The 19,062-nt window shown below is 58.2% G+C and overlaps 1 protein-coding gene across 2 annotated transcripts; it reads right to left on the reverse strand.

The window, feature by feature from the left end:
* Positions 1-1,559: 1,559 nt before the first annotated feature.
* NYAP1 (neuronal tyrosine phosphorylated phosphoinositide-3-kinase adaptor 1) lies at positions 1,560-18,824 on the reverse strand. 2 transcript variants are annotated; one of them, XM_058181323.1, is made up of 8 exons: positions 18,689-18,824; positions 17,318-17,557; positions 16,738-16,981; positions 8,980-9,272; positions 6,345-7,595; positions 5,863-6,069; positions 5,537-5,646; positions 1,560-4,539 (listed from the first exon to the last, which is right to left on the reverse strand). In XM_058181323.1, exons 3-8 carry the CDS (start codon positions 16,932-16,934, stop codon positions 4,282-4,284), a joined length of 2,316 nt encoding a protein of 771 aa, XP_058037306.1. In that variant the 5' UTR covers positions 16,935-16,981; positions 17,318-17,557; positions 18,689-18,824; the 3' UTR covers positions 1,560-4,281. The 2 variants fall into 2 exon arrangements, with proteins under 2 accessions (XP_058037306.1, XP_058037307.1); XM_058181324.1 differs by lacking the exon at positions 18,689-18,824 and having other exon boundaries at positions 16,738-16,984; positions 17,318-17,401.
* Between the last annotated feature and the right edge of the window lie 238 nt (positions 18,825-19,062).

A 19,062-nucleotide genomic window follows, 5' to 3' on the forward strand; every position in this document is an offset into this window, starting at 1 on the left:
GACGCTCCACTAGCTCAATCCAGAGCACCTCACAGGCCTCCGTTAATATCACTCCATGGAAGACTGTAGACTCTTATCAGGTAAGTGGGGGAGGAACCCTAATTGTATATACACTGCTTGGAATGGGGTGCGGAATTCAGTAAACCTCTCCCCTCCCACGCCCACAGAACCGGTAGTAAAAAAAATATAGATTTCACCACTGGCCCACGTGGCTAGCAAGTACCCCTGGCCACAACGATGTAGAAGCAGGAGGACTTTTCTCCGGGATGACCCACATTTCCTTGGGGGTACTCTGCAGGGATATGGGGTCAGGTGATGTCCACTTTTTCCTTTCCTTCGACACTATGCAGTTCGGGATGAACACCCCTGGAGTGGTGTGGGAATACCATTCCAAGGCTGGTGGGTTTCCATGGATTTCCAGAGGAAAAAATTGCAGACTACAGGAACCAGGTGGCCTCCAAGTGCTTCTAAAAGGATGCAAATGACCAGCTGTGTGCAAGGACTATAAATCCTTCCATTCCCCGCTATCCTGTCAGAGCCGAAGAAGCTTCTTGGATGAGAAGTGAAATGTCTTCAAAAGAAAGTCCAGTTGCCTTCTGAAAAAGCACCTTTGGGACAACCGTGACCTGGACCTCTACAGACTTCCCCTCCTTCTAGTTCTAGTTCTCTCCCTCTCCGTTTCCCAGGTTGGCTTCAGGGGGCCACTTGCAAGGAGGCCGAGGGCCACCAGCTGCCCCCCTCCATCTGGGGCACGGAGGCACACCAACCTCATCCCATTGAGTGGCAGAAGGAAATCCACAAGGTCTTTCTTTGCAAGGGACAACACCCACAAACAGGTGGCTCCAAATTTGCTTTGTTTCTCTCGGCTCCCTTAATCCTTTTTTGGGGGGGGGGTGGGGGCTTTTGCATTGCAAGCCTGAATGTATTCCCGTTTTAGCTTCTTGGTGGGAAGAGTTTACCAAAGAGAAGGGAAAAATCTGACGCTCCACTAGCTCAATCCAGAGCACCTCACAGGCCTCCGTTAATATCACTCCATGGAAGACTGTAGACTCTTATCAGGTAAGTGGGGGAGGAACCCTAATTGTATATACACTGCTTGGAATGGGGTGCAGAATTCAGTAAACCTCTCCCCCCCCCTCCCATGCAAGGAGCCCTCTGCTATGTCAAGAAAGCCCTTCTAACCACTTAACCACCTTCAAGGGGATTCCCCAAAGATTCTTCAGCTCGAATCAATTTATTTTAAATTAATTTTTATCATTTAACCCACCGGCCCTTGCTGCCCCTAAGCTACAACTGGAGAAGTCTCCTCTCTCTTTCCTTACTTGTATTAGCAGACCTTTCTCGATTTAAACTCCCAGAATTCCCCAGCTGGCTTGCTTTAAAGTGGTGGACTTCAGCTCCCAGAATTCCCCAGCTGGCTTGCTTTAAAGTGGGTGGACTTCAGCTCCCAGAATTCCCCAGCCCATGCAAAGCTGTGACTTGACCGAACGAAAGTAACCCAGAAAGGAGTAACCAGCGTGACAATTTTATTTTCTTTCCTTCATTTTTTAATATATAAATACCCTCCCTTGAATTCCCCAGCATAAATATTTTTGCAAAGCAGTTTCATCTTGCTACACTAGACAATCTCGTGAAATATTTAAATCAGGGGGGGTGGGGGGTGGGGTGGGGGGTTTGAGCCTCGGACCCAGAAGTCCCCAACTGGGTTCCCCTTGTGCCCCACCGTGGTGCCGTTTCGGTTTGTGGGTTTGCTTTTTTTCATCTTTTTTTTTTAATGTCGCTGCTGTGTCTGTCATCCTAATTTGTAAAATGGATTCACGCCAGCGTCGAAACTGGTCCAGCCAAGTCTTTGGGACGCTAACAGAAAACTGGGGCTTTTGCCAAGCCACAATTGGAAGCAGAAATGGGACACGCTGGGTGGTGCTGGGGAGGGGATGGGTGGGAGGACAAATCCTAAAGGGTTCCGGAGCCATTTGAGGGGAGGGGGGAGGTAACTTCAAAGAGGTTGGTCAAATCCTTGCAAGGCAGACAGGATTCTTTGTCAGTTTGCTCAGAACAGGGACACCTGGACGCAAAGCAAGGACCATCCAGAGGGGGGGGGGCAGGAAACTTAAAGAGAGACCTTAAAGAGACTGGACAGCCACTTGTGTGAAATAGTTTGGAGTCTCCTGCTCGAGCAGGGGGTTGGACTAGAAGACCTCCAAGGTCCCTTCCGGCTCTGTTCCAATTCTGACGCCCAGCCTGGGTGGCACAGGGAACAAAGCATGGCAGGCACCAGAACTGGTGAAGAGACTGTGCCCGGAGCGTGGCATGAGCCGGGAAGGGCCGCTAAGTGGCTGAAACGATGGAAGACCATTGACTGGTTGCCGTTAGCAATGCCAAAGGCAGAGAGGAAGGAGGCTTCCCCCCCCCCACTTCCTAAGACTGGCTGGCTCCCTCCTTCCTCGACTCTGGGACGGGACAAGACGGGCCTGGAGAAAGCGGGGTTCCCACCCTGGTCCGGGCGAGGGGCTGAGCGCATGTACATTGAGCATAGAATGGGGGTTTGGCACAAGTTTAAACTATGGTCTACCCTGTGTTTGACCTGCTAGGAACCCAGGAGTTCCCGAGTCTTCCAGAACTCAGAAGAGGGATCCAACCTTTTGTCATGCTTTCGAACGGGCTTTCTCAAGGTTTGTGAACTTTTAAGATGGATGGGCTTCAACTCCCAGAATTCCCCAGTTGAAGCCCACCCATTTTAAAAGTTCATAAAACCTGAGAAACATCCATCTGGAATTAGAAACACAAACTTCCCGCTAAGGACAGAGAATTAATTCACCCACCTCGATGTTCTTCGACAACCGCAAAACCCTAATTAACAACTGCAACAAACTCTTTCCCCCCAAAATCAGATCCAATGCCAAGCAGTCCTTATTTCCCTTCAAACTTTCTACTTTTTTTCGGGGGGTGGGGAAGAGAATCATTGGTTTCGGCAAACCGGCTACTAAAAATTGAAAAAGACTCAGCAAATTGCCATCTCCAGCCGACAAGAGCTGGTCCACCTTCTGAAAGGGAAGGAACTTGGGGGTGGGGGGGCATTATGTATCTGCTTCTTTGCACCCCCCCTCTCCACGTGCAATCCCCCCTTTGCTTTTCCACCAATTTTGAGAGCTTGGAAAATGCTGTTTTAGGATTCCGTCGCAGACCTAGTATCTAGGATTGAATTTTGATAAGAAGGGCATCTTCGGAGCTTTCTTAAGAGCACAGGCAGTCCTCGAGTTACAACGGTCTGTTTACTGACCGCTCATCAAGTTGCAACAGCACTGAAAAACAAGGGGCCATTTTTTACGGCCGTTGCAGAATTCCCCACGGTCACACGGTCAAAATTCGGATGCTTGGCAAACTGACTCCTGTTTATAACGGTGTCCTGGGGTCACGTGATCACCTTTTGGACCTTCCGACAAGCAAATTCCATTGGGAAGCCAGATTTGCTTAACAATCAAATGAGTAACTTATCAACTGCTTCGATTCCTTAAACTGAGGCAAAATTAACTTAACCACCATCTTGCTTAGCAACGGAAATTTTGGGTTCAATTGTGGTCATACGTTGAGGACTATGTGACTCAGGAACGATTCCTCCGCTCTCATCCATAGGTTCTCTTTCCCATTCTTTCTTTCTCTCTTTCTGTGTCTCTCTCTCTCTCTCTCTCTCCGAATTCCAGCAGAACAAGAACTCGGCACCACAAGTCTTGAGATCCGCACGGCTTCAAAAATGGAAGGATTTGTAGGCCTTGAACGGAGGGGAGGGGGGCACCTCCAAAATTGGCACAACCCTCTTTTCCCACGGGCATTTTCAGGGGTGGAAGAAAAAAGGGGGGTGGCTGGATGAGTGTACTGGGCCCCCTGCGCTCCAGCAGCTTTTGGCCCAGAAGCGGAAGGACTCCTTAGCCCCCCCACACAGGACCCCACCCCCAGCCCCTGCCCTGCCTCCAGAGACCGGTCAGAGATGGTCCTGAGGGCACCGGTCACTCGGCACCAATGCTGCGGGCAGTGGTGCTTCCGGTGTGCCCGGCCTCTGATGCCCAGGTGCCTCCTGGCATGGAGGCGAGGGGCTTCTTCTCCCCCTGCCGTGAAAGAAACGTGCCCCCGTGGCGTCCTTCCAGCCGCCGTGTGGGAGGGGCAGCCCCCCCCCCAGTCTCCGGAGGGTCCCCAGCGGGAGACACGCTGCCAGCAGTCAGCCCTGCCACCAGTTGGGCTCGGCCGGCACAAGGCACCAGTTCTCGGGGCTCAGCCCCTGCCTGCTCAGATGGCCGTGTCCCAGAGCACCGTCTGCTGTCGGCGGCAGGGCGGCGTGCCAGACTTGCGGCTCTCCGTGCTCCTCCGCCAGCTGGGCAGGATGGGCATGCTCTCCTGCTTGCAGAGGCTGCGCTCGGGCCGGTGTCGCGCTTTGATCTCCTTGCAGACGGACCGCTTGCGCTCGATCACCTCCAGCAGCTTCCCGTCCCTCTCCCGTGAGCTCTGCAGCGCCTCCGGCGGGGGAAGCAGGGCGTAGGGCAAGGCCTGCAAAGAGGGTGGGGTGGGAGGGTTAGGAAACCAGAGCTTGGCACGCTCTGCCAGCCCCGCCCGGCCTTTGCCCCTCCTCGGCTTCAGAGCCGGGGAGGTCGGGCACCGGAGCCTCCCTCGCAGGGGGAATCTTGCAGGGGGGAGGCAGGAAGGTTGTGGGCACCAGCTGGAACTTCCGAGACAGAAAAACTCGGGGTTGGTGATTGAAACCAACTCGGCCGGCAAAAGCTGCTTTCAGAAACGTCCGGGGGGGGGGCGGTTTCTACATGTCCGTGCCCACCCGAGACTGAGGGCTGCAGATGCCTCTTCCTCTGGCCTCTGCCCCCTCGGGCACCTGCTTGACGGCTGAGGGGAGGCCCGAATTGCTGCTGCTCTGTCTGCATCTCCCTGAGCCAGGGGGGCAGACCGGACGGGCCTTGGACCAAGCTGGTTCACCTGAGGTGGAGGGGGAGGATTGGGGAGGGGGTTTCCTTCTCTCTCTGCCTTGCTTGTTCCCAGGAGAAGGGAAACTTTGTGGCTCAGGGTTGAAAGGAGGGGTCCTCGGTGCTCCCTGAATTGGGTGGATTTTCTTGGAGACATTTCATGACCCAACTAGGGAACATCATCAGTGCTAGGTGATGTTCATCACTAATGATGTCTGCAAAAAAACAACCAAGGTCAGAGAGCACTGACCATTCAATTTTCATCCCCCTCCTCCTCCTTGCCCTGATGATGTTCCCTAGTGGGCTCCTGAAAGGTCAGCTCAGAGAGCCCCATGGACGCCACTCTTCCGTTCCCACATCAGATGTCCTGGTTTTCAATATTATTATTTCCATCCCTGAGATAATAACGTACGTTCTGCAAATTTATTTTGCCAACCCCCCCCTCTTCCCCCCCCCCGCGATGGCTTGTGAAACGTAGCTGAGCAGGCAGGCTCTCCCCTCTGGGTGCCATTTCCACTCTGCGTTTCCTCTCCTAAGAGCCCCTCCCCTGCCCTGCCCTGCCCCCCACCTACCGGGCTGCCTGGGTCCCTGGAGTGGCTGCATAGCCTCTGCGTGTGGGTCACAGCCTGTCGGACGCCCGAGGTGGAGGCCGAGCGGCCCAGGAGATAACCGCCAGTGAAATCTGGGCAGGGGGTGGAAGGAAGAGACCTATGAATCCTTTTGCCTCAAGCCCCTCCCTCAGCTGGCCCCACCCCATAAGAGCCCGGCTGTAGGCAGAAAGTACCCCATTCCCCCATGAAGCAGAATTTTCCCACGGTCTGCCCTCTGGCCCATTGAGCAAAGAGAGAAGCTCCTCTTTGCAGCTGCATTAAGGAGCCCTCCTGCATGGCTCACTCACCTCCGTTGCGGTGACAGGCAGGGAAGGTCTGGCAGGGGATGGGCAGGTTGGTCCTGCCGCCGGGCATCTTGGCAGCCAGGCACTCCAGGGGGGGCGCACGGACCGGGATGCCCGACTGCGGGTGGCTGGGCACAACTTTCTCCTCCTTCTCCAGTTTGGGCTGAGCAGTTTCGCTGCCCTCCCATGTCTGGGGGCAGTCTGGGAGCTCTGCAAGGGCAGGAAACAAATGGGCAGAGGGGGGGCACACGCAATATGCCCAGCTCAGCCCCCCACACCTTAGGAACACCCTTTGTGACCCCTCCGCACAAATTCCTCCCTTCAACCCCCCCCCCACACACACTTCCTGAGCACTGAGCAGCCCTCTGTTCCTGCCCCAGTCAAGACCCCAGTCAAGCCCTTTCCCCACCCTTGGCCCAGACGGCCAGATTCTGCGTCCTTCCCCTGCTCCCCCTGCCCCCCCCCGGACCCTGGCCCACTCTTACTGTCGGGCTCCTTCCCCTTCCGGAGGCCAGTCCTCCTGTGCAGCATCCAGCCAAAGGCTTCTTCCTCCCCGCCCAGCCGGCCGGACTCCTCCCCGGCCACCACCTGGTGGATGCTGGTGAAGGCCCGGTCCCGCAGGTGAATTTTCACCGCTGAAGAGGCCTTGGTGCCCATGCTCTTGATGCTCTCGTAGGCCGGGGGGCGCTTCAGCCCCGCGCAAGGCGCCGGATAAGTCCAGACCATGCCCAGAGGGGGCGGCTCAGGCAGCGTGCAAATGCGCTGCACCTGCCTGCAAGCGGGCACAGGGGACGGCCGGGCGCACAGCATGCCCTGCAACACCGAGATCTCCTCGGCCTTTTGCTCGGAGGGCGCCGTGTGAGTCGTGACCTTGACCGCCGAGTAGACCATTGTGTAGGAGACAGCCGGCTTGTCTTTCCCCGACAGCCCAGAGGGGACTGAGGCCACTGGCAGGGCCGGGGTGGGGGGCGGCTTTGCAGAGGGGCAGATCATGCTGTGAGACACGGGCAGATCCTTGTCCGGCTTGCTCTGGCCGGCTGGCTGGGGAGGCAGCGGCGTGGAGTGGCTGCGAGCCCGTCCGGAAGGCGCCAGGGCCGGATTCTCACCCCCCCGCTGCTGGTGGTGGCTGGGCACCTGGGGGGTCATGGGGGCCGAGGGGGTGTCCTTGGCATGGCACAGGATGGGCAGCTTGGAGCCGTCGGGACCTTTGTACCCCTTCTTGCCCTGGGGGAAGGCCAGCAGGGGGGCCCGGTGCTGCAAAAGGTTGGGGAAGGGGGGTGGGATCTCGCACGGAGAGGTCTTGGTGCTTGGCGCTGCCTTGGCAGCCTCCTTCTTGGGTGGCCGATGCCCAGGGGAGGTGAGGGCTCCGTTGGGGCGGGGTTCCCCCCCTTCCTCGGGCAGTGGGTACTTCATTTCTTCGTAAATGGCTTCGCTCTCATCGGAGTCGTCGTCCGCAGCAGTGACTCCTTGGGAAGGGGGGCCGGGTCCCCGGAAAATGTCCCCCACCATCTCGATGTAGACCGGCTCGTCCTCCTCGACGTCGGAGCCCTTGGCCTGGCCGTGGGACACAGCACGGCCGTAGCGCTGCAGAGCGGCCCCCGGAACAGGGCCTGGAAGGCGCCCGGAGTAGGTCTCATCAAAGGACACGGAGAGATGCGTGTTGGGGCTGCGTTTGGGCTTCTGCGGAGGCACCTTGCGGGCAGCCTCTCGGCTCTCCACCCCGGCCTTCGGGCACCCTGGCGGAGAAAGGAAAGAGAGGATGGCAAAAGGCCCCGTGCCACACATAGGCAGGAGGCTGGACGAGAATCAACACCGCCACTGGCCGTATCTCAGAATAACAGAGCTGGAAGGGACCTCGGAGGCCTTCTAGCCTAACCCCCTGCTCAAGCAGGAGACTTTATACCATTCAGACAAATGTCTCATCTTGGAAACCTCCAATGATGGAGCCCCTTCTGAAGACAAGCTGTTCCACTAGTTACTAGTTCCTCACTGTCAGGAAATCCCTCCTTAATTCCAGGTTGCTTCTCTCCCTGATTAGTTTCCATCCGTTGTGTCTTGTCCTGCCTTCGGGTGCTTTGGGGAACAGGTGGACCCCCCTCTCCTCCTTTGGGGCAGCCCCTCAGATATCGGAAGACTGCCATCATGTCACCCCTGGTCCTTCTCTTCATTAAAGGAGACGATCCCAGTTCCTGCCACTGTTCTTCATATGTTTTTGCCTCCGGGCCCCTGATCATCTTGGTTGTCCCTCTCGGCATCTCGGGGAGGGGCAGCCCCGACTTCCGTATGACTCTAAATTCTGACCCACTCAGAAAATCAGACCAGCGGCAACTTTCCCACCCAGCCTTCTGGGATCTCCTCCCTCACCTGCTTTGCCCCCTGAGCTTCTTTCTTGGTGGCCACCACCTTCCTTCCCCCAACTGTCAAGCGGCTCACGTCTTTCCTCCCCGGCATACGGCATGCTTGCTGAAGTTTTCAACAAGTCACCCTTAGAATTATTCTGTTATTCATTTATTTTATTCTACTCTATTTCTTCACCCCCCACCAAAGCCCAACGGCTGCGAACAAGAAAGTGAACACAATTAAAAAATAAAAATGAAACAACTATAGAAGGAAAGTTCACAGGGGCAAACCTGGCCACCCTCTCCTCAGAAGGGGAGACGCCCTTCTGGCCAAAGCTTGGACAAAGAGCCAGGACTTCAAAGGCCATCAAAGGTCATCTGGATCTTGGGGGGGGGGAACCTGGTTCCATAGGGCAGCCACTGTGCTGCCAGGGTGCCCATACCTGGCCCTGTTTTACCCAGTGAATGCTCCCCGGTGTGCCCACCCTGCCAGATCAGGTGTTATGGGAGACAGGTGGCTTGTCCAAATGCCTCAGACCCCCTGCCGTGGAGGGCTGACCACCAACCACTTGAACCACCCCTGGAAGCGACATTTGTGAAGCAGAAGTGTTGCATGGGTGTAAGAACCACGCCCATTCCTGCTCACACTGCTGCATTCTGGACCAGCTGAAGCTTCTGTCTAGTCTTCAAGGGTGGCCCCACGAAGGATAGTAGCCCCCGAGGCTGCAGGCCAGGCTTCTCTCAAATTCCCCCCAGAAACGCATCCGAAGCACCAGCTCACCTCCTTTCTTGCTTCCCATCAGCTCCAGGGCGCTCCTGGCCTCCGTGCTGAGCTTCGTGCTGGGGTGTCGCTTGGGCTTGGCGGGCGGCTTGCGAGATCCCACCGCCCCATCTGCAGGGCCGCTGTCCACGCTGCCCACCGAATGGCAGGAGAGAGAGCGGGGCGCCATGCTGCTGGCACAAGGGTGCGGGGCATGCTCCTGGGAGGCTGGCATGGTCATGAAGCCCATCCTGAAATGCCGGCGGAAGGAGGCGACGTCGCGCACCTTCCCAACGCTTGTCTCCTTGCCCGAACTGCAGGAGGGGGGAAGAAGGGAGAGGCCACGTTGGCATTCTGGACTATTGGTGCTAAACCAGGCCGTCACGCTCAAGGCCTGCGGGCTGCCTCCAGCCAACACGGTACTTACCTACGTTACGTAGATCTGGCCCAGGGGTCACCCTGGAAATAGGGAAGGTCCGGCCCACGGTGCCTCTGCCGGCGAAAACAGAGCCTGGGAGAACCGCGCACGGCCCTCCCGAGCTCTGTCTTCACTGGCAGAGGCTGCAGGAGGATCCCCCCCCCCAGCCCCATCAGGGCCACGATAGGCGCCCCCGACATGACTGACGTTAAGCTGGCCACGCCCACCCTGACCGTGCCCCCCCCCCCGAAAGGTCAAACACAATCCTGATGCGGCCCTCAAATCAAGTCTGACACCCCTGTGCTAAACTAACTCTCTAGTCCCGGGTTCACCAATCCTGGCAACTTTAAGATGTGTTGGCTTCAACTCCCATAAGTCTGGCTAGGGAATTCTGGGAGTTGAGGTCCAGAAGTCTTCAAGTTACCAAGGCTGGACGTTCCTGTTGTAAACAAATCTGGAATCACGGGAGAACAAGACTGGATCTCAAGTGGCTTTGAGCACGTCAGTTGGACAAGCAGGGATCATTGGACGGGGGGGGGGGGGAGCTGAATTTGTGAAATTCCACCCCGATTCTGCCCCATAACCTGAGTCTGGGGCCCAGACCCACAGCACCGGAATCCATCTCTCGCGCCCCCTCGTTCGCATGGCATCCGTGCCAGTGACAGACATCAGAGAAATATACTTTGGCATCTCAACCTGCAGCTGGCAAAGCCTCGGGAGCAAGGATGGCCGTCCCAGGGCCCCTCAGCCCTCCCCAGAGATGCTGCTGCCCCTCACCATGGCACCATGGCAGACGCCACTGGGCAAGGGAAGAAGTCTCCGCTGCTCCCTGCTCCGGAGACAGCGAGCCTCGCCAAGCAGCCAGTCTGGCACCCCCAGACCCATCGGAGCCGGGTGGGAGCCCAGCCCAGGCAAGGAAGAAAGGGAAGGCAGCCTTGGACACCCCCCACGGAGGCTCCTACACCCTCGGGGCCGGCTGGAGAAAGAGGAAGGGGCAGCGCGGGATCAGCTCCTAGACAGACCCCTCCTCTGGCCCACCGAACCTGCCCCCCATCAGCTGATTCCCTGCCCTGGCATCACACAAGACACGAAACTGGGTTAATACGACACAAGGGCTGCATTCCAAACACACAAAATGCTTGAACGGTCACAAAACATTCCGGTTTAGCGTGATACAAAGTCCCGTTCCCCCCCCCCAAACATCTTAAGTCAGCTTTCTCATCTGGTACCAATGAAGACCCTGAGAAGCAGCAGCCCCGATCATCCCCACAAGAGGCCCTAGTCAGTGGCTGGTGTGGGGCCGGCTTTCTCCCCCCACCGGTCCATGCAGTGCCCCTTCCCTTCTCTCAGCATCCATACAGGAGGGTCCTGCCCTTCCCGTTGTTCTCCCTGCCCCTCCCAGCTGGCAGGTTTGGAAATCTGTCCCCCCACAGGCTCTATTCACAGGAGTGAAGGGTCCTGGGTACCAAAAGCACGAGGATGCAGCAGGATGCTGGCTGATGGCCCAGCCGTTTCCATGGAAACTGTGTCTGGGTGACCTGCAGGAGCCGGCAACATCAGCCTGCTGGCGGCTTAACCCCTTGCGTGCTGCCAGCTAGGAAGTGGGGGGGACACGCCAAGCACGAGAGACGGAGGGGCTCCTGTTCCTTCGGGCGCCCCAAGGCCACCTCACCCTTGGAAAGCATCCCCAAAAACTGAAGACACGGCAAATCTACAACAATCGAGTCCTCTCTTTCTCTCCCTCCCTCCCTCCCTCCCTCCCTCTCCTCCCAGAATTCCCCACCAGCAAAGATCTGGAGCAAAAGTGCAAAGGGGAGGGGCCCTTGCTCTATGGTCCAGCGAGAGTGGCACAGGAGATGTTGCCCAGAGGGCCCCAAGCCCTCCACTGGCACACCACACACATTAAACCACTAGCACCCAACCCCTGATGGATATCCTTCCCCATGAGCCCCCATCCCCTTCTCCCACAAGCCCCCCAGCCCCACCGGGCTCTGAGGCATGGTGGAAAACGCCTGGAAGTCAATGGAGGGCCTGATGCTTTGGGTCTCCCCACAGAAGACAGACCCACAAGGAGGCCTGGAGGGATAATTTCACAGCGGAGGGAGGGAGGGATTCTCTTACAGCTTCCGATGCTCTCCCCCCCGCCCCCCCCCCTTTGCCAAGAATTCTATCCTGCTGGCCAGGATCGCCCAACCGGTGGCTGCTTTGGAGCAGAGACCCTTCCTTGACCTCAGAGTAGGCTCTCCAGTGGCAAGCCATCCTGGGGGGTCTTAGCCGCACCTTCTGCAGGAGGGGACCCTGCAAAGGATAGCCTGGTTGCTTCTTTGACCTGACACAAACCATCTACATTTAAAGGTTGGGTAGTCCTCCGTCAGGGATGGTTGGTGCAGTGTTTAACAGCAAGTTTGAGATGGGTAGACTTCAACTCCCAGAATCCCCCAGCCAGCCCTCAGTAACTTGAGTAACACTGGTGTAGCTAGCAATAGCGATAGACTTACATAGCGCTTCACAGCCCTCTCAAAGCGGTTCACAGCCTCTTGCCCCCAACAGTCTGGGTCCCACCTCGGAAGGAGGGAAGGCAAGTCAGGATTGAACTGCTGGCACTCGGCAGAGTCAGCCTGCAATACTGCATTCTAACCACTGCGCCACCGTGGCTCTTTAATTAATCAATCTTTAATTAGTTAATCCTGCTCCGACTTCTACCTTTTTAGATCCCCTCCTAAGCTGCGATTCTATGACTTAACCTAGGATGGATTAAAAGAACCGATCACCAGTCCCGGTGTTCCCAGCACAGGATGCCCGAGTGACAACAGGCTGGTGAAATCATCACTTCAGTGACTCGATCCACTTCCTTGGGCCCAACACCCGATCCATGTTGCTACACCCGCATGATGACATCATGAAGCCCATTTCAACCCCAGCCCCCATTGCCACTTCCTGCTGAGCCCCTCGGCTGTCAGAGGATCGTAAAACACCACAACCGCACTCACTCGCACAAAACCAACCAAGGAGCCATGCTAAGGATTTTGCACAATAGGCCAGCGACAATCTTTTCTGGTCATTTTCTAGGTGGTCTTCTCCCGTTGAATTGAACCCTGAAACCGGAGTGTTGGAGCCAGCTGGGTGCTTCTATCAGCCTGAGGTTACATGCATTTGACCGTGTCTCAAACCATGATGGTTTGTTGGGTTTTGGAAAGCTTGTGTAACGCCCAGTTTAGAGTCGAAGGTAGAATAACAGAGTTAGAAGGGAGTTGGGGTTTTGCCCCGTTGCTCAAAGGCAGAGAAGGTGAAATGCATTACAGAATAATGGAAGGGACCTTGGAGGTCTTCTAGTCCAACCCCTGCTCAGGCAGGAGACCCTCTCCCATTTCAGGCAAATGGCCTCCAGTGATGGAGCACTCACAACTTCTGGAGACAACTTCCGTTCCATTGGTTGATTGTTCTCTCCTTAATTCTAGGTGAAATCTCTCCTTGGTTAGTTACCTTTGAGTCGGTCCCACCTGCCTCACCACTAACGATGTGAGGAGTAGTTGGCGGTCCCTGAGCTTGGCTGTTTTCTGACAGACATTTCATGACCAAGCTAGGGAACATCATCAGTGCTAGAAGGGAGGAGGAGGAGGACGACTAGGACTGTGGGGGTCCCTGGTGCTCTCTGAGCTTGCTTGTTTTCTTGAAGACGTTTCACGACCCAGCTAGGGAACATTATCAGTGCTAAGCAAGGAGTGGGATTTGCTCTCAGTTTATATCCTAGTGGTTTGCCCTGTCCGTCTTGGTGGGCGGAAGGGGGGGGGGGATGGTCTTGGATGTTTTTTGGCTGGGCTGTTCACTGTTGGCTTATCTGACAGTTCCTTGATTGGGCTGTTCTTTGATTGTTAATCTGATGTTAATCATGGGTTTAATATCTGCTCATCTGGGTGCCAATTGCAGGTGGGGGAGGGGAGGGGCTTTGACCTTTTTGTTCCCTCTTTGGCTTGTTGATTGCCTCTTTCGCACCGTATGTAGATGCCTTTTAGGTCTGTGTGTCTATTGATGGCTAAGTTGTCAGAGTGCCCACACAGACAGGGCAAGCACTAGAATATAAACTGAGAGTAAACCCCCCCCCCTTCTAGCACTGATGAAGTTCTGTAGCTGGGTCATGAAACGTCTGCAAGAAAACAACACAGTTCAGGGGCCACCAAGGACCCCACAGTCCTCCTCCTCCTCCTCTGCACAACCCCCTTCCCTTCCAGCACTGATGAAGTTCCCTAGCTGGGTCGTGAAACGCGTGTGAGAAAACCACCAAGCTCAGAGAACACCAAGGGTCCCTCATCTCAATCCTGAGCTGCAAATATTCCCCTTTGTTGGTTCCTAAGACAGTCCGGCCAGAATCGAGCCCCTCTTTTCTCCCCAGGCCTCATGTGTGGGGAGCAAACGGGGCTCCTCGCTCTGCTCAGCCCTGTTGTGCAAGAGGAACATTTTGCAGCTGAAGCCCTTAAGAGCAGCCTCCCCGCGTCTCTGGCAAGCACATCCCAGCAGTTCCTGAGAAGCAGAACGGTAGAAAGGCTGCTGACAAATTGCACAATTCATGGAGGTCCTACCTGGGGTTAAGCCACTCTGCTTCCCTCCCCCCACAGCCCTCAATCTTAGAAGCTCTTTGTCTGGATCAACCCAGATTCTGGGGAAAATAAAATAATTGCTTAAATGCTTAAATGCAGTCTGTACACCCTCAAAACTTTTCCCCCAGAATCGGCCGGCCTCGGGGGGCTCCTACAAGCCGTGTCCCCCATCTCTGGTCCCTGCTGGAAGTCCCAGGAAAGCCGGCATCTCAAGGGCACATTTTAAGGGGGCCCACAAGGATTAGGGGACTCTCTGCGGAAGGAAACCCCCCTGCAGGGAGGTTGCCTTGAAGGCCTCCCTCCCCCTGAGGGCAGAAAGGGATGAAAAAAGGGGTCGCAGAGGAGACCCTAGCAAATGCTGGGCGGGAGGACAGGCTGTGGGTGTGTGAGAGAGATTTGGGGCTCCACAGAGTCAACTCATCACCCCCCCAGGGACTATCGGGATGGGCCAGCCTGTGGCACAAGTAGCCCCTGACTTACAACGGTTCATTTAGTGACCGTTCGAAAAAAGTGACTGAGGACCATTTCTTACACTTATGATGGTTGCAGCACCCCAAGGGCCGCCTGATCAACATTCGGATGCTTGACAACTGACTCGTATTTATGACGGTCATGGTGTCCCGGGGTGGGGGTGGGGGTCTCACGTGATCCTCTTTTGCAACCTTCTGATGAGCCAAGTCAAGGGGGGAAGCCAGATTCGCTTAATAACTGCAGTTAGTCACTTAACAATGGTGGCAAGAAAGGCCATAAAATAGGGGGAAATTCACTTAACAACTGTCTCACTTAGCAACATACATTTTGGGCTTAATCGTGGTCATAAGGCGAGGGATGCCTATATTTTGTTTCAGCCCCTCAGCTCCCTCAAAGACAGGTGAGGCTACCTTATCCCAAAGGCCTCTTTATGCTGAGAGAGAGAGAGGGAGGAGGAGAGGGAGGGAAGGAGAGAGAAGGGGTGGGAGGGGGAGGGAGGGACGAATTAACCAGTCTAACCCTAAGCCCCCCCCCACAACTTCCACAATAGCCCCAGGGGTGGCAAGATGGTACCAAGGGGGCAGAAAGGGAGAGTGCTGGGCCTCATTGACCGGATGAACTGGACTTTAGGAGGTAATCTGTGCAAATTGGTGAATTCACAGCCTTTCCTGCCCCCCACCCCATTTCAGAGGCTCCAAAGAGGGCTACACACTGGCCTCAGCCCTCACAATTTTGTCATCCTTAACGCTCCAGAGCAGACTACTCATTTCAAAGATCCTGGGGTACACACATGTCCCTCACTGGACACAAATGTAAGTAAATAAATATAAAATCAATTAAAAACAGAGAGAGACAGAAAGAGAAAGAGAGAGAGAGAGAGAGAAAGAAAGTAAGTAAGTGAGGAGGGGAGAGGAGGGGAAGGGAAGGGAAAGGAGAAATGGGAACAGAGAAAGGAGAAGGGAAGGGAAGGAAGGAAGGAAGGAAGAAAAGAAAAGAAAGGGGAAGGGAAGGGAAGGAGGGAAAGAAAGAAAGAAAGAAAGCAGGGAAGGGAAGGAAAAGGAGAAATGAGAAGGGAAGGGAAGGAAGGAAGGAAAGAAAGAAAGAAAGAAAGAGAAAGAAAGAGGAAGGCAGGGGGAAAGAAAGGAAAGAAAAGGAAAGAAAGAAAGAAAGAAAGAAAGAAAGAAAGAAAGAAAGAAAGAAAGAAAGAAAGAAAGAAAACAAAAAACAAAAGGCAAATTCAATGGACTATTAGATATTTTTCTACCATTTCGTTTTCTGTCTTTCTATCCCGATCCTATGCGGTTTATCCACAGGGAGAGAAGAAACGCACCAACAAGCCCAAAACATAACCCACAACAAAGAAGAGATTTGGGTTTCTCTGCTCCAAAGACCATAATCCACAGCCCGTGATTACCGCAAAGCCCCACTCCATAGGCAGACACCAGAACTCCAAACCACCGAGGGAGCCATTCAGGACCACTCAGGACGTGAACCGGCTGAGGCCCCAAAGCCTGGCAGGAAATCAGTGGCAAAAACCAGACTTGACCGCCAGGGGCCCCTTTGCCACTCAGCACCAATCATCACACACCCAAACCCTCCACATGGCCACACAACAACCTCCGAGACCTTCTCACCTTAGAGGACCAAAACAGGAGCATCGCAGCTACACCTTCGCCCAAACAAAACGCCCCCCCCCCAAAACCAGCAGGAGGGAAGGATGACCTGCCGGACATTCATTCATTGTCCTTTGCAATCCATCAGCTCAGGCCCCCCATCGATGCCAGGGGTGGACAACAACTTTAGGACCTGTGGACTTCAGCTCCCAGAATTCCTGAGCCAGCTGGTTGTAAAGTTGCTCAGCCCTCTTCTACACAGTGCTAATTGTGCCACAGCCCCCATCGCCTTACTCACACAGAAACAGCCCCTTGGGGGGAGTCTCTGCCCCCCCCCCCTCTGGAAGGGCTGCTCAGCCCCAGAGAGGGAATTTCAGACCCCTCTGCGATATTCAGACCCCTTTGGAAACTGCACCCCCGTCCCCAGTTTGGATTAATAAGCCACTTGAGCCAGAAGATGCAGGGTGAACCCAGAGGGGCAGCCTTTGGAGACAGGTGGGCTTCGTAGGCAGTTCACAGCCACGCTGGAGAGGCAGGGCCCAATCCACCAGGGCCCGGTTTCCGATGGGTCCCCTTTGGCCTGGACGGGAAGGGCCCCCTGCTGTCTCCTGGGAAGGGGCTCGCTTCCTGCCTTCCCCTCCCTCGCCTGCCCCCGCCCAGTCCCCAGAGGAAGGCCGCTCACCCCCGCTTCGGCTCCTCGTCCTTGCCCGGCTTCCAGTCCACCTTTCCGCTCTTCCGGTAGAGCAGGTTCATGTCGCTCTGCAGCCGCAGCTCCTGGGGGTGGCAGGTCTGGCTCAGCGCCCCGTAGCACCAGCAGCCCCGGGCCTCGATGAACTGCAGGAAGACGGAGACCAGAGCTTCCTGGGGCCCGGCATTCATCTTCTGCGGGCTGGCCAAAGGCGGGCCGGGGGCGTCCGGAGGGGGCGCTGCTGCGGGAAAGAAGCGCCGTTAGCTAGGGAGCAGGGGCAGCAGAAACCAGGCCGCCTCTGAGCCCGTGCAGAGCGCCGGCCCTTGCCCACCCGGCCCACCCACCCCCCTCCTTGCGGCTGACCTGGTTTGCTGGAAAACAAGCCAGGCGGGGGGGGAGGGGCGCTCGGGACGGTCTCCCCCCTCCCCGCCCTGCCGGACCGAGCAACCGGAGCGAGCAGAGCCGGATGCCAGCCCGGGAAGAGTCGGGCGGGGTGCAAGCAAACAAGGCCGGCGGGCTCCCCCGACCCCCCCCAGGCCGCCGCGCCCCCACCCCCGCGCCCCCCGCCACCTACCTGCGGGACGGAGCGTTCTGTGGGGGAGCGGGCGGGGCGGGGGCCGGGGGGCATCGCTCCTCCGCCGCCGCCGCCCTGCTTCTCCTCCCGGCCGCGGCACGACTCAGGCGCCCGCCATCCTCGCCGCCGCCGCCGCCGCCCGGGCGAGGGGGATGATGCCGGGCGCGGGCTCAGGGGGGGCGGCCCTCCATGGCGCTGGGCGCGATCGGGCCTGCGGGAAGGGCGCGGTCCTCGCCGGGGCTGCGGGGAGAGAGGAAGGTTGAGTGGGGCAGCTCCGCGCCCACCGCCGTTTCCGCCGCTGTCCCCGCCCGCCCGCCGATGCCCCGGAGCCCCCGCCAAGCGCCGCCTCCGTGGCCCGCACAGCCCCGCCGCCGCTCCGGGAGAGGCACCTGCTCTGTGCCGCCGCCCTCCGCCGCCTCCCTTGCCGTTGCTCCGGCGACGCTGCTGCCGGGCGGGGCCAGCGCGGGTCCTTGGGCGGGGGACGCGGCGGCGGCGGCGGCGGCAGCGTGGATGGCGGGGGCTCCGGGCCGGCCGGCGTCGCCGCTCACCTGGCCTGAGGCTGCTCTCCGCGCCGCTTCCTCCGGCTGACGCAGCGTCTCGGCGCGCCTCCCCCAGCCGGGAGCGCGGGCGCAGCGCGGGCAGAGAGGAGGGGAGGGGAGAGAGACCCCCGCCCGCCAGGGGCGCCTGGAGGAGGCCGGCCCGCGTGTCCCGTTCGCTGCGCCCCCAGTCCGGCCTGCCCGGAGCCCTTCGCGACCGGGGTGGGGCGCCCCCGCCTCCTCTGCAGCGGCGCGGCATGGCCATCCCCGCGCCTCCCCCGGCCTCCGCCCGCCCGGGCTCGGATGGACCCCCGGCCGGAGGGCCGCCGCCAGAGGAGGCGAAGGAAGGCAGCCGTGTCCGGAGGCGAGCAGCGACGCCCTGGACGGGGCCTCAGCAGCCGGGCTCCCCTGCACGAGGTTGGCGCGGTCTGGCCCCGCGGTGGCCTCCCCTCCCCTCCCTCCCCTTCCCTCCGGGGTGGGGGCTGCGGGACCAGGCGGGAGGCCGCTCCTCGCCGGCACTCCTTCCTCAAGCTGGCACTCGCCGCCCTCCCCGCTCATGCCCTCTGGGGAGCGGCGCCCGGGGCAAGCGGGGCCGCCTTGCTTGCCATGCCTTGGAGCGGAGCGGCCGAGGGGAGCCCGAGGGGCCGCCGCCTCAACGGTGCCTGGGGGTCGCCTCGAGGACGCTGGGCTGCTGCGCCGCTGCTGAGATGCCGCCGCCGGCCTCGGATATGCTGGCCGTCCCGCCGAGGCGGAACGGCGGCGTGGCTGCGACTTCCCAGCAAGGCTGCGCGAGGTCCCGGCTCTGCACGCGGGAGTTCTGACGGCCGGGGCACACCTGGCTCGGTTGCCGCGCTTGCGGGTCCCCGGAACCTGCCGAGAACGCCGCCTCCCGCCTTGCCGGTCCGGGTGGCCTGGTCTGGCGGCGGCCGGAGAAAAGCTCGCCCGGCCGAGGAAGAGCTTCGGCCACCGGCCACGCGCGGCGGAGGTCCCGACTCCCACCTGCCGGCCGATGGTGGCCCAGCGGCCCTCGGGCGAGCCGCGCCGCCTGCCCGAGGGAAACGGACCAGAGCTGCGCTCGGCCACCAGGGGGCAGCAGCGCCCCACCGGAGCCTTCACGTGATGCCGGGCAACCTTCCCGGGGTGCCCCCGCCGAACCCCCCCCCCCGCTTTCAGGCGCTGAGACTTAGCTGGGGGAGGGGACCGAGGGAG

The sequence above is a fragment of the Ahaetulla prasina genome, chromosome 4, assembly GCF_028640845.1.
Source record: "Ahaetulla prasina isolate Xishuangbanna chromosome 4, ASM2864084v1, whole genome shotgun sequence".
In the NCBI taxonomy this organism is placed as follows: domain Eukaryota; kingdom Metazoa; phylum Chordata; class Lepidosauria; order Squamata; family Colubridae; genus Ahaetulla; species Ahaetulla prasina.